Source organism: Mustela putorius, unplaced genomic scaffold, assembly GCF_011764305.1.
Source record: "Mustela putorius furo isolate JIRA1106 unplaced genomic scaffold, ASM1176430v1.1 tig00000174_pilon_pilon_pilon, whole genome shotgun sequence".
Taxonomy (NCBI): domain Eukaryota; kingdom Metazoa; phylum Chordata; class Mammalia; order Carnivora; family Mustelidae; genus Mustela; species Mustela putorius.
The window spans coordinates 14003266-14018589 of NW_025421304.1; the positions used below are offsets into that span (position 1 = coordinate 14003266).

General features: G+C 42.5%; 1 protein-coding gene across 2 annotated transcripts in view; it reads right to left on the reverse strand.

Moving 5' to 3' along the window:
• The window catches only part of TOX3 (TOX high mobility group box family member 3), a 108859-nt gene that overhangs the window by 30067 nt on the left and 63468 nt on the right, over nucleotides 1-15324 (reverse strand). For both annotated transcript variants that reach the window (XM_013052116.2, XM_013052114.2), the window contains exon 2: nucleotides 513-578. In XM_013052116.2, the coding sequence (XP_012907570.2) occupies nucleotides 513-578 (66 nt within the window). The remainder of the gene's footprint in view (nucleotides 1-512; nucleotides 579-15324) is intronic.

Below are 15324 nucleotides of genomic sequence, written 5' to 3' on the forward strand. Positions count from 1 at the left end.
AATAGGCTGTGGGGACTCTAACGAGAAAACAAAACACTCGCTTCATATCACTCCCCTGAAGACCCAAGTAACCATAATACTACCCTGCCACATCCTTTCCCCAACCAGGGTATCTTAATGAAATTATCTCCAGAGCTCAGCCAAGTTGAAGTATTTTCTATTGAACGTCACTTCCACCCTAAGTTTTAAAATCACCACTTGATTTGCTCAGATACCTATTTGAGAAGATAGATTTTATGTACTTTCTTATGTATTCACTTTCGTTTGCATGAGCATTTCTTTCCATCAAGAGATGTGTGTGAATTACTAACGTTGGTAACAGCCTCTGGACAACTGATAGACTTGTCAGGTCATTTTCTTTTCCAAAAGGTTTTTCTCGTTTCTCCTCCAGAGTCGTTACCTTGCACCACATAAGAGAGATAAATTCGATACTTTGCTTTTTCCCTGCAAGCCTTTTAAACCATCTAAATGACACACAAAACATGAACAGACATATGAAGGCAGACACCTACCTCACTGGCTGCAAAGAAAGCACTGTTTGCCTCAGCCATGTTCATGTAATTATTGTTACTCCCGAACTGAAAGAAAACAGATTGTCTTATGTTAATATGCAGAAAAATAAAGAATCCTGATGGTTTCCTTAATACTCAGATGGGATTTGGCAAGAATGGTGGTGTCAAAAGATTTAAGAGTGGTTTTCCTCAGACCAAATGGGGCCTGGGACAGAGGCTCTGTGCTATGTGCTGTCGGCTGCTTCTCTCAGGAAAGAGAGCACGGAGTTAAGCTAACTTGAAAATTCTAGAAAATGGTGTTCCTCATCAAGACGGGCAGCGAAGGGAGAGGATGGACAAACATTTGGCCAACTGGCCACGAGTGGGTGTGGCTTGCTGAACCGGCCTTTGTCAGAGAGTGGAAGGCAAAGTTCCCAAGAAAATCACCTTGACACATTTTTAGAGCATGTTGGGATTTCGCAGCGTACTTTTCAGGAACAGATGTCTCAAGTGTGAGGAGGTTAAAATGTGAAATAAAGGGAATAGAATTCAATTCTCGGGACTCAAATTCTATTTTCTTGTGAATGGGGTGTGGCATGAATATAAATAAATAATGAGACGAAAGAATTTTTTTTTTTTAATCTCCAAACAGAGTTGAAAACGATATCTGTGTCCATCAGAGCTGTTGAAAACAGTGATATTTAATCTCTCAATGTAACATTAAGTGCAAAGAGGTTTAAAAAATAAGCGGGATCCTATGAACACAGCAATTTTTATTTAATTCCCTAACACAATAGCCTATTCATACCATCACAAATAAGACTGTATCAGCATTTCAGACATAAGCTCTTTACTGCGACAGACCTGTTATCAAAATGTAAAACTTGGATTTTGCCAGAAATGTATTTTCAGGTTCAGATGGTGTAAGTAGGCACGTTTTGTTGCTTTAAACATTTCGTTATCAGTCTGGCAATATGGAAACTCTCCATGAGCATAATTATTTGTTGCTATATTATTTTCATCATCTTTCCATGATGGAAAAATGCCCTTCTTCTTTTTATTTATTTATTTATTTTTATGACGCGTATTGTTTCCTGCCTTCGGTGCATCAAATAACACGCAGGTTTGGCCTCCAAAGGATGAAATGTATATGTCCATTCTCTAATGTAAACAGAGCTAGTTAATTACTTAAAGTAAAAGCCTAACTTTCCCAAGGAGGGAGAGGAGAAAGAGAGAGAGAAATGCAGATACATGGACAGGTAAATGCAGAGAATAAATATAGACACGGAAGACCCACATAATCCTCCTCTCAACAATTCTAGGGGACTCTCAGCCCCTGACTCAACCTGTAAGATCCGCGCACAGACGCGGGATTGACATGCTACACTTTATCATGTCAGGGATCCAAGAACTAAGCGGGATTTACACGAAAGGCTCTAATGGCTCCGGAATGCCACTCTGGTCTACGGAAGCAAAATCCCACCCTGGAAAACGACCCCTAAATACATACTCACACAATGAGCCCTCAGATTCATTTGGATAAACATCTTTATAAGGATTTCTGAAAGATGTATTTGTTAGCACTTAAGAAAGACCTTTATCTGGTTTCTCGGAAGGCATGTGATACCAAAAACATGAGGGGATGCTTTCACCCACGTCTACTTGTCTCCAGACTCACAAAGGCGTCTACGTGAACTATGCACAGTTTGTTGTCTGTCCACTGTATTTCAACACAGGGGTTTAAAAACAATTTTAAGATTAAGAAAAGTACATATGGGAGCAGGTACCCGTGCACTGCCGCCCCCCCTCCCCACACACAGACATCTTTCCCCCATTTTTCCACAATGTTAGTTATATGCAAGAAAAAGCATAGGTTTCTGTCTTGGAATTTTCCATGAGTTAATGATGCTAGGATAAAATCTCAAGGCCTCCCTTCCGAACGTTCTTTTTGGGTATTTTCTGAGAACCTGGGTCATGACGTAAATTCCAGGCACCCATCCCGCTTTCCCAGATCGCCAGGCAGCCTGCATCCCAGCTTTAACGTTATTTAAATGTAGGTTTTGCTGGGGAATTAGAAATCCATTTAAGGAAAGCAGCTCATTATCAGAGAGTAATTTTTTTTTTTTTTAAGATTAAACTCACTTATTATCTAATAGCACCTAAAACAACAAAGAAAAATAAAATGGCTATTAAACTAAGGGCCTAAACAATTCAAAAAACAAATTAAGCTTAGAGTGAAGTAAGAACTGGGTTAGAAATCCTCTTCTGAACAGTTAGTCTGCGAATGTAATTACTGAAGAAACTACAGCTAATCAGCTGTGAATTGTATCCATTAATTAGTATTTGCCCTGGAGAAATGAGAAAAATCAGTAACAACGCTGGCACCGCGGTGTGCTGATGAGCCACAGGCCCGCTGCGCTGCGTTTAGTCAAGCAGGTGGCTCCAGTGGTCCACGTAATTTGAAAAGCTCTCACCTGAAGTACGGGGCTGGAATTACAAAGCACTCCTTGCATATCTTTTGTATCTATATAAGGCCTTAATTAATGGCTTTTAATTTGGAAACCCTTGGCGATCAGGCAGGAACAGTTATAAATCATTTCAAATAGAAGCGAAGGTTTTCCGTTCAGTGTGGGGTTAAAAAAAAAAAAAACAAAAAACCTCCCCTACAAAGATGCCGCAAATATTGACTTAGGCGGGGAACGAACGGCTTCTCTCTCTCTCTTGCACAAGTGGCTGGGCCCCTGGTTCAGCGTGGTAGAGTAGCTTAACAGACAGAGGGTACCCAGTTAAATCTGGTTTTCAAATGAAGAACTTCAAGTGTAAGTATGTACCATGCACTATTTGGGATATACTTATACTAAAAAAAAAGTGTTCTCTATCTGCGATTCAACTGTAACAGGCCACTCCGTATTTTTACTTGCTGAATTTGGCCACTCTACAGTGTGGTTAAACTGATCAGGGTGAAAGGGATGCCACTTTCCATCTGATTTACCTTATCTGGTAACACTAGCTTAATTTAATTTGTTTCATTTTAAAATGTGACCTATGAGTCCTCCTCTACTCGTTTTGTGTATGAACAGATCTGATTCTGAGAGAAAAAGTGATCCTTTGGGGCAGATCTCTAATATAATGACCTCGGAACAATTAACTTTAACTGAATTGTGTACAATTAAATTTACTTTATGTTCTAAGAGACAGCGACATCGGTAAACACAATATATGACAAAAAACCCCTAGGTCCATGAGGGAAGGGGCTTTTACTGCATTCACTACTGTCTCCCCCCAAAATCAACAACAATGCCCAGCATATTATAAACATTCCAATGTTTGTTGGAAGGCTATTTAGAAAGATTGATCACAATTTTTTTTTTTTTTTTTTACCTTCAGTGTCTCATAATCACACATCTTGACTGGAGCAATTTCATCATTTTTTTATGATGATATTGAGACAATAATGATAGTAATAATAATAATTACCATGAGAAACCCTCTACATACATTACTTCCTTTAACTTCCCCACATGTGACTAAATGCAATTTGTTTACCCCAGCACAAGTTAGGAAAAAAAAGTCATTATTATCCCTATTTAATAGGTAAACAGACTGAAGCTTCTAAAGGTCAATGGCCAAAATCATAGATGTAAGCATAGGAGTCTGGCATCCCTCTTGCCTCATAGTATGTATCACTTATGTTCCAAGGGCCACAAAACCTTGACTATTTCACTCAATCATCAATTCAAGGTTAAGACTCCATTTTCATCAGTTTTACTCAGGGCCAGAATTTCCTGGGAGGTACTTCCAGGCACCTCATTCTGGAAAAATGCTCCTGAAGGAAAGAGTTCCAAGGCTCTTAAGTTTGAGAAAGGCTGCAGACCACTGCCCCTCTTTGATGAGCCACAGTGTCCACCACACCAGGTTCAATGTTCTGAGAAGTCCTGCAGCTTATTCATTCAACAAACATTTACTTATGCACCTCCTGTGTGCAAGGCACTGGCCACAAAATGGTGAGGAAGGTGACAAAGTTCCTATCCGGATGAAGCTTATATTTTTCTTTAAGTGGGGGATGGTAAACCCTCCCCCTTTCCCCAAATTTGCCATGGGATGCTGCTTTTGCATTCCCCCACAACAGTCTGTGGGAACACTCTGTGAAACCTTGTTCCAAAGCCTTTACTGACAATACTCTTTTATTTTCCCTGAATCCTTACCAAAGCTAATATCCTCATTTTGTACCACGGTAAACTTCACGCATTTTGTGAATCACCTGAGTAAGAATTTCTAAAAATTATGCATTCCGGGTCATTTAAGTGGCTGATTTCCAAACTTTCTAGATAGTAGCTGTTCAGGGATATTCCTTGGAAGATCTCTAACTCAACCAATATAAGGTTTTATAATGTGATTTCAGGAGTCAAAACAAAATATTTCAAATAAACTAAATGAACATCGGGTGAAACGGAGTTACCTGCGGCAAAGAGCATATAAAAACATTGTGAAAGAGAGTCCAATTCCAATGGTTTCCAAGGGCTTCTATATTGGGGGAAATGGTCACTACAAGGCAGGAGCATTTATGAAGTACACTGGGGATGATCGGTCCTTTCCACTTTGATAGGCTCTAATAGATGTGATCCCCAAAGATATAATCCCCAAAGATATAATTATAAAGCAGAACTAAATTACTCTGCCTGTCGAACTTCTGTATCTTAATAATTTCACAAAAGAACATCTTCATTGTACCTGGAGGTAGATTTGCTTTGGCTGCTTGATGAATAATTACAGCTTCGGCAAATACAATTTATGAAGGACATCAATTAAAAGGGAGCATTGCAGGATTTCTAAAAAAATTTATTAGAAACCATCGTGTTCATGGCCTGTCTCACCATGTGAAGTGCCAAAGTAAATTAATGGAGATTGTTAATTCTAGCTTGTCCAGCAAAAGGCCTGGAAGAAAGTAGAGCAGCACAGACAAAAACCCATCTGTAATCACAAGACAAAATACTCCAGCCCGATGAGTTCACACAGCATCATTTCCCCTGAAATTATTTTGATGCCCATGTGAAGAATTGTATGGGCTTCTAATAAAGCGGCATTAACTACCGGGTATCAAACAGCTAAATGGCACAAACGTAATCCTTTAAAAAAAAAAAAAAAGATAATCCTTCGAATTCTCTTTTCTTTTTTCCCCATTACATCTGTTAGCAAACACCATCCAATGTGATGCCTCAGTAAGGATGTCGGTCAAGTTGCTTACCCAAACGAACTGTGCCATCGTGGCTCCAGCGGGCCAAGCACGGTCACGTGAAGGGAAGGACAGAATCCCGCTCACTCGCATAGTTCACGCACTCTCAAAAGCTCAGCTACCTACCCCCGCGGAAAAGAACTTCCCCCAGATAACCAAGTTTTCACCATTTCCAGCAGCGGTCGTCTGTCTCAAGGTAGACAGCCCAAAAGAGTGAACACAGCAAGTCCAGTAGGACAGATGACAATAAATACCGGCGATTACTGGGTGCACCTGCAATCAAGACGGTCTACACCAAAGGTTATGGACGAGACCACAGCCTGGACACGAAACACTGCCAACAGTGGACCAGGAGGTATAATGAGTGGGTGACGATACACAGACGTGCACAAACACGTCTGCTAATTAAGTATATACAGTTAAATACAGAGAGAGGCTGATGTACACACATATGTATAATTATACATATGCATCCATATATTAACAGGTTCAAATATAAAGCAAGAATTTTTTAAGAAAATAAATTTTCAAAAATATTATTTGCCTTTTCCATATGCTAAAAACTCCTAGATAATTATCTCCCGAGTGCCAGACTCATCTATCCAACTGCCTACAGCATTTGCATTTGGATATCAATAGGCAGGCTCCATCCTATGCACGAAAAACTGAATTCCTCATCTTCTCCCCAAACCCGCTCCACCCACAGCCATCCCCATCTCCTCTGATGGGGAGATGACTCACTTCCGGTGACTCAGGCCACAATGCATCCTTGAATCCACTCTTTCTGCCTGCCCCCCATCAAATCATCAAAGATTCCGTTGGCTCATCTTTCCGGTTATGGCCCCACGGCTGGCCACTTTTGTCACCCAGGCCCAAGCCACCCACCCCCTCGTGGGCCACAGCAGTCACTTCCCAGCTGGTCCTGCCTTCTCTAACATGCTGCCCATCAGTGTATTCTCAGCACAGAGCCGAAGAGATCCCTTGAAAACCGAGGTCAGAGCCCATCTCTCCTCTGCACAGAATTTCCAATGGCTTCCTCCTCCCTCAGGGAAGTAGCTAAGACTTCACGAGGGCTCCCCGTTTCTTCTCTGACCCTTGGACAATGTTCTCCCCCTTGCTTATCCTACCTTAACCCTGTTGGCTTCCCTGTTGCTCCTGCAGGCCCCCAGACACATTCTGACCTCAGGGCCTTTGTACCAGCTGCTTCCTCTACCTGAGCCAGCATCCCCAGCAAGGTCCCCAGCAACGTCCTCATGCCTCTCTCCCTTCCCGTTTTTTGGAGGCTTTTCTCAGATGTCATACTCTGACTATGCTATCCAACGTCTTTGCAGCTCTCCTCCTCCACCACCACTTTCTATCCCTCTTTCCCGTCTTGTTCTTTTCTGCAACACTTTTCCACGTCACATGTTTATTGTCTTTCTCCCCCAACAAGAAGTAAATGTAATGAGGATAACCACGTGTTGCACTGTTTGCGCGGAGGTCCCGGTGCCAAGGAGAGAGCTTGATAAATAGTAGGTGTTCAACAAATCTGCACTGAATGAACCAACAAAGAAATTAATTTCCAGATGGGAAATGCTGGCAGAACTGCTCTCCAGGCCCCCATCTAAGCACCTGAAATTCAAGCCAAAGGAGAAACCAGGCATCGATCCTCACAGGTTCCAGCAATAAGCACACCTAGGCGAAAAAAGGAGAAACAAGAAAGAGTTCTATATTCTAATAAAATTAATATTTTAAACAGTAGATATACTGAGCTTGAAAAAAAAATGCTTTGTTCTAGAAAATGCACCAACCCTTTTATAGAGAAGATATAGAGGCCTGGGTGGGTGGGGTTGGGGTGTGAAGTGGAGGTGGCTGAAAACACACTGCAGGGAATCACACTGATTTGGGTCTGCAGGCGGAGAATCCAGAGAAGAAAAAGCCAATAACCTAACATCAAAGGGGCAAGAATCTTCAGTATTAAATACTTAGTAATAAATAGGACAGTTGATTTTTTTTTTCTGATTTAAAATACTCTGTTTTTTAAAAAATGTTTGCTTTATTGGCTAGGTCAGAGTTTCTCAAACTCTGGGCACCAGGGAATGCCAACTGACCAGGCTGAGCAGATGCCTGTTAAAAATGGGGATTACTCAATTCCCCAAAGTTTACTCTAACAGCATCTCTAGGTGGCGGGGCCCCATGAATCTGTATGTTTAACCAGCTTCTCAAGAATTCTAGGACACACTAATATTTGAAAATGACTAGCCTCATTCCTTTTAGACAAATATGGATTTTTTTTTTTTTTAATAAACCTTTCCAGACATCTGATGATGATCTCATGGAAATGTTGATGGGGCATGAGCTGTTCTGTTTAGAGCAACAAAGGCTCGGCTCAATTATTTCCAATATCTTCTTACGTCCTCACTTACAGGAAAATGGAACCAGCCATGATGGGACCATTGGCCCCTCTCCCAACCCTCATGCGCAGAAGGAAGGATGGGAACATCTTAAGTTGGACCAAGGAGGGAATGCAAGTTCCACTACTAGATTTCTTGACAAGTTCTGTGGACCCACACAAGGGACAACAATGCCTAAACATATGGACTCTACCCAAACACGGGGGCCTTTGGATTTTCATGATCTGGACACATTTGAGTCTGTAAATTGCATAACCATCTGGACTAGTTAGAGGTGGCAAGGGAAAAAAAAAAATACCCACAACACCCTCTCAAACCCAACTGCACTTGTTTAATATCAGAAAAACAATTAGAAGCAGAGGAGAGGCTCCTAGGCTTCCCAAATCAAGCTTTCTTTTTAACAAAAATGGAGCAATCTTTGGGACGGGCCTGGCTGGCAAGCATCACCAATATTCAGAGAATAGAGAAAGAAAGGCCTGATTGGCCTTAAACACACACACCAACAAAAAGAAGCCAGTTGTGCTGCACCGAGGGCTAAGTGGTCACCTCTTTGGTGTAATTCTGATTTCTCCATGCACCCCCCCAAAAGGCCTTACCAACTCTAAACCCAGTACCTACTAGATCCCAACTAGTAGCATACGTCTAGGGAATACATCTACCTTTCCTAAGACAAGAAGCAGAAGTAGAAGATACTCTAGTGGCTTTTAAGGGATGACAACCCAGTGAGGGAGATGAGGGCAAAACATTTCTCCACCTAAAGGCCAAGTCAGGGAGTGACACTGACCCATGACCTGCTCATTTAGAAGAACCAAAAGGGAACGAGGAACTTGTTCCACTCTGAGTAACAAGTCTTGAACCGAGGAAGGAGGGGGAAGGAGAGGGCATCCCAGGCGGAGGGAACAGAGTGTGCGAAGCTGCAGACCTACATGAACAACACAGAGACCAATGTGGCCGCAGGGAGGTGTCTGTGGGGGGGGGGGAGGCCGGGGGAGATGGCAGGCAGCCAGGCCCTGGAGAGCCCCCAAGGCCAATCTTAACACTTTGAAATGCACTAAATTTCAAGGTCTGTTGGGAGGAAGAAGGAGAGAGAGATGGAAAACCCAGCCCCGAGCACACAGATAGTCGGACGTGGACAAGGTTAATTACAAGGGAAAAACTGGAAACAAGACCAGGTAAGACTTCAAGGCAGGCATGAGGCTGCAGGTGTCTAGACTGGGCAGAGTCAAGAATGGGAAGACTCGAATACGGACAACACTTCATCTCGAGAGTCACCAAAGTGGCTTTGAACCCCAGTCCTACCACGGTAGCTGTGGGTTGGTAGTAGGTAGGTCACTGAACTGGTCTTAAGGACAATTCAAATCCCAGCTGAGGTACTTGCTGGCCACGGAACCGTGCACCGGCCACTGGGCCTCCGTGCACTTCAGGGTTTTGAGGACTGAATGGGTTTGTACCTAAAAAGCACCTTTTCCATCTGTACTAATGGCAAGGTAACACTTCAGTGAGCTCTGCGACACCAAAACAGGCCACGCATGTCTGTTGCATACATTGTCGTGGCTTCTAGCGTCAGAACAGGAGAGTTTTACTATGCAACTCCAATGGCTCCCCAATGATATTTACAGTAAAATCCAAGTTCCTGTATGAACTGGCTGCTGTTTGCTTCTCCAGACTCCCTCCTCACTGAGCCCCAAGCACACTGCTCCGACTCCTCACTGTCTTCTCCGGGCCTTTGCACATGCCCTCCTCCTGACCCGACCACTCTCTCCCTCTCCACCCTTTATGTAGCTTTTGGCTTCACAACTGGTTCCACCTGGTTTCCTCTGGCCCCAGGGCAATGGGTGGCCCAAGGTTTGTAGGTGCTCAGTAAATAATTGTCGAACGTGTGAGTGAAGGAACGGGCCAGAGAGATCCAAGTTCAAATTCCAGTTCTGTCACTTACAAGCTGAAGATCGTCAGGTAAGCTGCTTCATGTCACCGCTCTGAATTTCTGTTTCTTTACTTCTAAGGGCAGAAGAAAGGAGCTTTAGGGGGACTGGGCTGTGTTAGAAGAGAGAAAACACGAGCCACCCCCCCACCAACCCCACCCCCAGCAAATGGTCTTAGATGGAAGAAGCACTTGGTAAATGTCAGAAAGCTGAGAGTGAGGAGCCTGGAAAGCTAGGACTTTGATCATCTGGGAAAAATAAATGGGTGATGGAAATATTTTACATAGTATTTATTAGGTGCCTATAATCTAAAAGAGATAATGGTGGTATTAGGTAAAAAAAAAAAAAACACGTAAGACTCAGACTCCATGTGGCAGGTGCTACTGCGCATGGATATAACGCAAAGCACGCCCCATGAACAGCAAGCAGATTTCAAAGAAGAGAAGCCACTGGAGTGGGGCTTTGAAGGATGCATAAGAGCTTGCTGGTGAGACAAGAGCATTGTCGTAGAGAAAACCACTTGGGCAAAGGCCCAATGTCATAAAAATGGGCCTGGCTGACAAAGAAATGGTGATACAAGCCTTCTTGGCAGAGACAGCAGAAGGAGGGCTGAAACAGGAGCCAGCAGGCACAGAGCATACTTTGGAGAGGTTTAGCTCAAACATGCTTCACGGATAAAAGGAGATTCGCACATGTTTGTAGGTGGCAGCAAGACCAAACACCAAAGTGAGGGGAAGAGCAGCCAACACGAAGCAGAAGATAATACGATTCGGAGCACATTTTCCAGAGAGTAAGAATAATGCCTATTCTGTGTGTTTTCGATTGTTTCCAGCAAACTGGGGGCATCTTTTATGTAATGCCAGGGACTTGTGAAACAGATGTGCTTGGTCTGTTCTGGTTTCTTGAAAAGCACTGAAATGATAGCTAAGAGTAGTGATTAGTCCGTATGGAAAAGGTGGCTCCTTTCTCTGAGGTCAGGATTAGAACCAGAAAGACCGTGGCCCCTGACATTCTGACCGTCACGTGCAGATAGATTTCCATCACGAACCGCAGTAGACTGCCTCACGTGCGTTTCGAAAGGGCTGTGTCTCGTGATAGATTCTAGTATCTCTGGGAGGAATAATAACTTAGCTCTCATCTGGTAGAAGCACCTCAGTGCGAATTCGTTTACAGGGAATGGATTCCCCTGAAGCACACAATAGGTATCATCAGCAAGGATGGTAGAGAACTAGCCCCTCAGAAAAGTCCTCCTTGGGACCGCCTTGCCCACCGCTGACTGCACCGAGTTCTCCTCCTCCAAGCTCCAAGGCAGGCTGTGTGTCTCTCTGTACTGCGCTCAAGTGATCTACTTCCATACCGGTCTCCCTTGAGGGCAGAGGCTATATGAGAGCCCCACTGGCCACCAAGCACCACTGCCCGGCACACAGTAGGTCCTCAATGGATAAGGCGGTGCCTCGGGGTCAAGTTCAGCAGTATTTCCAATTGGCAGCTTCGGTGGCCTTAAAAACCTGTAACCAAACTATTTCTTTTTATGTACACGTGATTCCGTCCACATCGAATTCAGGTGAACCACCATTAACATCAACCAAAGTACGGCCAAGCCTTGAAACAGAACAGAAAGGGAAAATCAGAGAAGAGAAAGTCAGTTATTTTCCTCATGCTTCCAGACTCCATGGTTCACGCTGCAGTCAAATGACTAAGGGCCTCAGAGACTTTCCACCGAAAACAAACTTTAAGGTCTCTAATGATGTGACCTATTTATACCAAACACCCTTAGTAAGTCTCCTGGGCGGTGTTCCTTACACACCGTATGAAATTTCAAATGTAAAAAAAAAGACCAACAAATGAACCCAAATATTCCTCAGTGGTTTTTAAATGAAACTGTTTTAACCAATAACAGTATTTCTTGAGTTCCGTAACTAAACTCTATTAACCAATGGTAAAGCTAACCCTCTCTCATTTCAGTTGGTCCCTGTAATTATGATTTATCATGAATTCCTTCAAAACATCCATGACTTCTATTATCGGTCTTCTGTTCTTTGATCGCTGAAGTAGAAAATGCAGTGCTCTTAAAGTGTAGGGTGTTCAGGTGCCTAGAACAAATGTGCTAATACAGAAATGGCAGAAAAAGCCATAGACAGAGAGAGGCAGATAGAAGCAAAGAGGTCTACAGATCACACATTCTCAACCATGGGCAGTTTTGTCCCCCTCCGCCCGCCAGGGACATTTGATAATGTCTGCAGAGTTTTTACTGTCACTACTAGAGGCTACTTCTGGCATCTAGAAGGATATTGCTAAACATCCTACCATGCACAGAACAGCGCCCACAATAAAGAATGATCCTGTCCACAATGTCAACAGTAGCAAGACTGAGAAACCCTGATACCGATCAGTCTACACATTCAGCATAAACAAAAGACATTCAAGTATTTTAAAAAATAAATATTACAAGATTATTGCTTCTGCACTATCCAAACACAATCGGGGGTCTGTCTTCAAGTGGGCATTACGCGAACTTTAGATGGATCAACGTGTAAGACTATTGCCTGTAATCAAGGATTACTTAAATGCGTTTCCAGTATGTATCAACTAGTTGGTTGTCAGCTAGGAAGCTTTCCATGTACATAAATACTCTGTTGCTTTTTCTCTCCCTGCTGCACATACATCAAGAAATAGAAACAGTGTAACATGGTATGCTAAGGCTAACATTTTAAAAAAGAGCAACAAATCTATGAATTCTTCCTGAAGAACTGTAAGTGATCTCATGTGTTTGTTTTCCAGTCTCGATCATATTTGATAAACCAAATACCGCAGGCCTACTTGACTCAAAAATCATCAGTGATAAGAAGATACCAACCAGATATAATATGTCATCATTTAAATCAAACAGGATCCATGCCTATGAATTCACATCTATCGTTCCCAAAAGTTAAGAAAAGACTTTTTCGATAAGAGCGAGCATTTAAGAAACTACTGGCAGGGTCTTGGCTACTAGAACAGGTCAGGGCTACAGTTTTATAGCCTGGTGGCCCGGAGCTTTTGCTCATACTGCAAGAACATCTTGATTACATACATCTTTCTGTGATTTTATGATTGCCTGAATTCTGTAGGGACAACTTTTTACCAGATGGGTGATCATACAGCTTTCATTAGTTTCCTGTATCTCACCAGTTATGTTTGTTTTTTAATCTAACATCTTTGACTAGGAAAGGGCTCACACAAGACTCCAAATGCCACTTAAGATAAGGTCTTGGGCCAGGAGAGAGGAAAACTACGTTCCTTGCAACCAGCTCTTCCAAAATGTGTAATTTAAGATTTCATAACACGTTTATTTTTGAAAGAGGGGGTTTTGTTATTTTCCCCCCTAGACCTATATTTTAATTGGAGTATGAGGCTAATGGCTTCTTAAACATAACCATAAAATAAAATCTCTTACATTTCATCTGGGAGACAAAAAATGGAATTCAGTCAAGATGCCGATGTTAATATGGTATATAGCTCAAACTTATTCTAGCATTTTCATATAAAATAACCATGAATTTAAGTAGTCCTAAATAAAGGAGGCATTTCATTCTTGCAACCCCAAAAGTCGTTGTGTACTAACACATTCAAGATTACCTTAACATTACCTTGCATGAATTTAAAGAGATGTGATTATACAGCAATTTGTCAGCAGCTCTCCTTAAATCACATATCAAATTTTATGCACTTCAGCAAAATCCCAATTCTATTCCAGAAGAGTGACTCAACTATATACGAAGAACAATTGTATCCAGTTATAAATGCAAAGGCAACCAAAAACGAGGTAAAACAGAGGCAAAAATCTTAAAACAATCATAAAAGCGTATTTGTGAGGCTGCTTGTTAAGCTAAAGAGTTTACGAATACTATCTAAAAAAACTGCCCAACCCTCTTGACACACCACAGTTAAAAAACACAACCTTATTTGGGGAGGAAATTTTTGCTTAGAAACTTTATCACAAAAGGACAAACTGCTTAGCTTTAAAATAAAATGTTAGCACCTTTTTATGGTGACTCAAGTATACACACTACCAACCTGTACCGACTCCATTTATTCCTAGAAAGAGATTTTTTTTTTCTCATTGCTACTAGCACAAGAATATATATGGCACAAAGGAAAAATTGCTAGACATTTCACAGCGCTGGTTAATAACGGAGGGAAAAAGTAAGATCCGTCTATAAAGCCTATCTATAAATTTCTTCGGCTACCATAAAAATAAGTTAGAGGTATGATCTTTTTTTTTTTTTTCAAGAACTGCAGCTGCTTTCATATCAAGATTAATATTGAAAACAAACCCCCTATAATAGGGCCCCCTGGGATAAGTAACAGATTCCATGAGGGGTGTCCATCTGGTACTGGCCATAAGCGACTCCCTTCCCCATCGGGCTGTGGAAGCATTCCATACCAAAAATAAGCGCTCACAGAAAGACCATGCCCTCAAAAGCCATGCTTATTGCCCAAATTGTTTCACTCTTAAGTTTTAATAACTTTCATAAGGTGATAAAGCAGGGAAGCTGATACCAGAATGAACAACGGGGCAGGGGGAGTGGGGAGTACATAGAGCACAGAGTTTAACGTCAAAGATGAGGTTCCAGGGCACCTGGGTGGCTCAGTGGGTTAAGCCTCTGCCTTCAGCTCAGGTCATGATCCCAGGGTCCTGGGATCGAGCCCCACATTGGGCTCTCTGCTCGGTAGGAAGCCTGCTTTCTCCTCTCTCTCTCTGCCTGCCTCTCTGCCTACTTGTGATCTCCGTCTGTCATTAAAAAAAAAAAAAAAAAAAGATGAGGTTCCCCCATTGGGAAAATAAACCCTCCAGATAACAGGATATATATTATAGTGAGTCAAAGTTCTTGATTCTGGCACTGACCACAGAGCAGAGCAGAGCAGAGCAAAGACCAAGTCAGCATCTCGTTCCAGCATCGAACAGTGAGGAACTCTCCTCACACACCTTTTTTGAAAGTGAGCTAAACCCTCACATACCGACGCCTCTAGGGTTGGCCAAAGTTTACTTTAAAGCTGCTACCTTGGGGCGCCTGGGTGGCTCAGTGGGTTAAAGCCTCTGCCTTCGGTTCAGGTCATGATCTCAGGGTCCTGGGATCAAGCCCCACATGGGGCCCTCTGCTCAATGGGGAGCCTGCTTCCTCCTCTCTCTCTGCCTGCCTCTCTGCCTACTTGTGATCTCTCTCTGTCACATAAATAAATAAAATTTAAAAAAAAAAAAAAAAAGCTGCTGCCTCTGCTAGTCAGGGCAGTTTTTAATACAG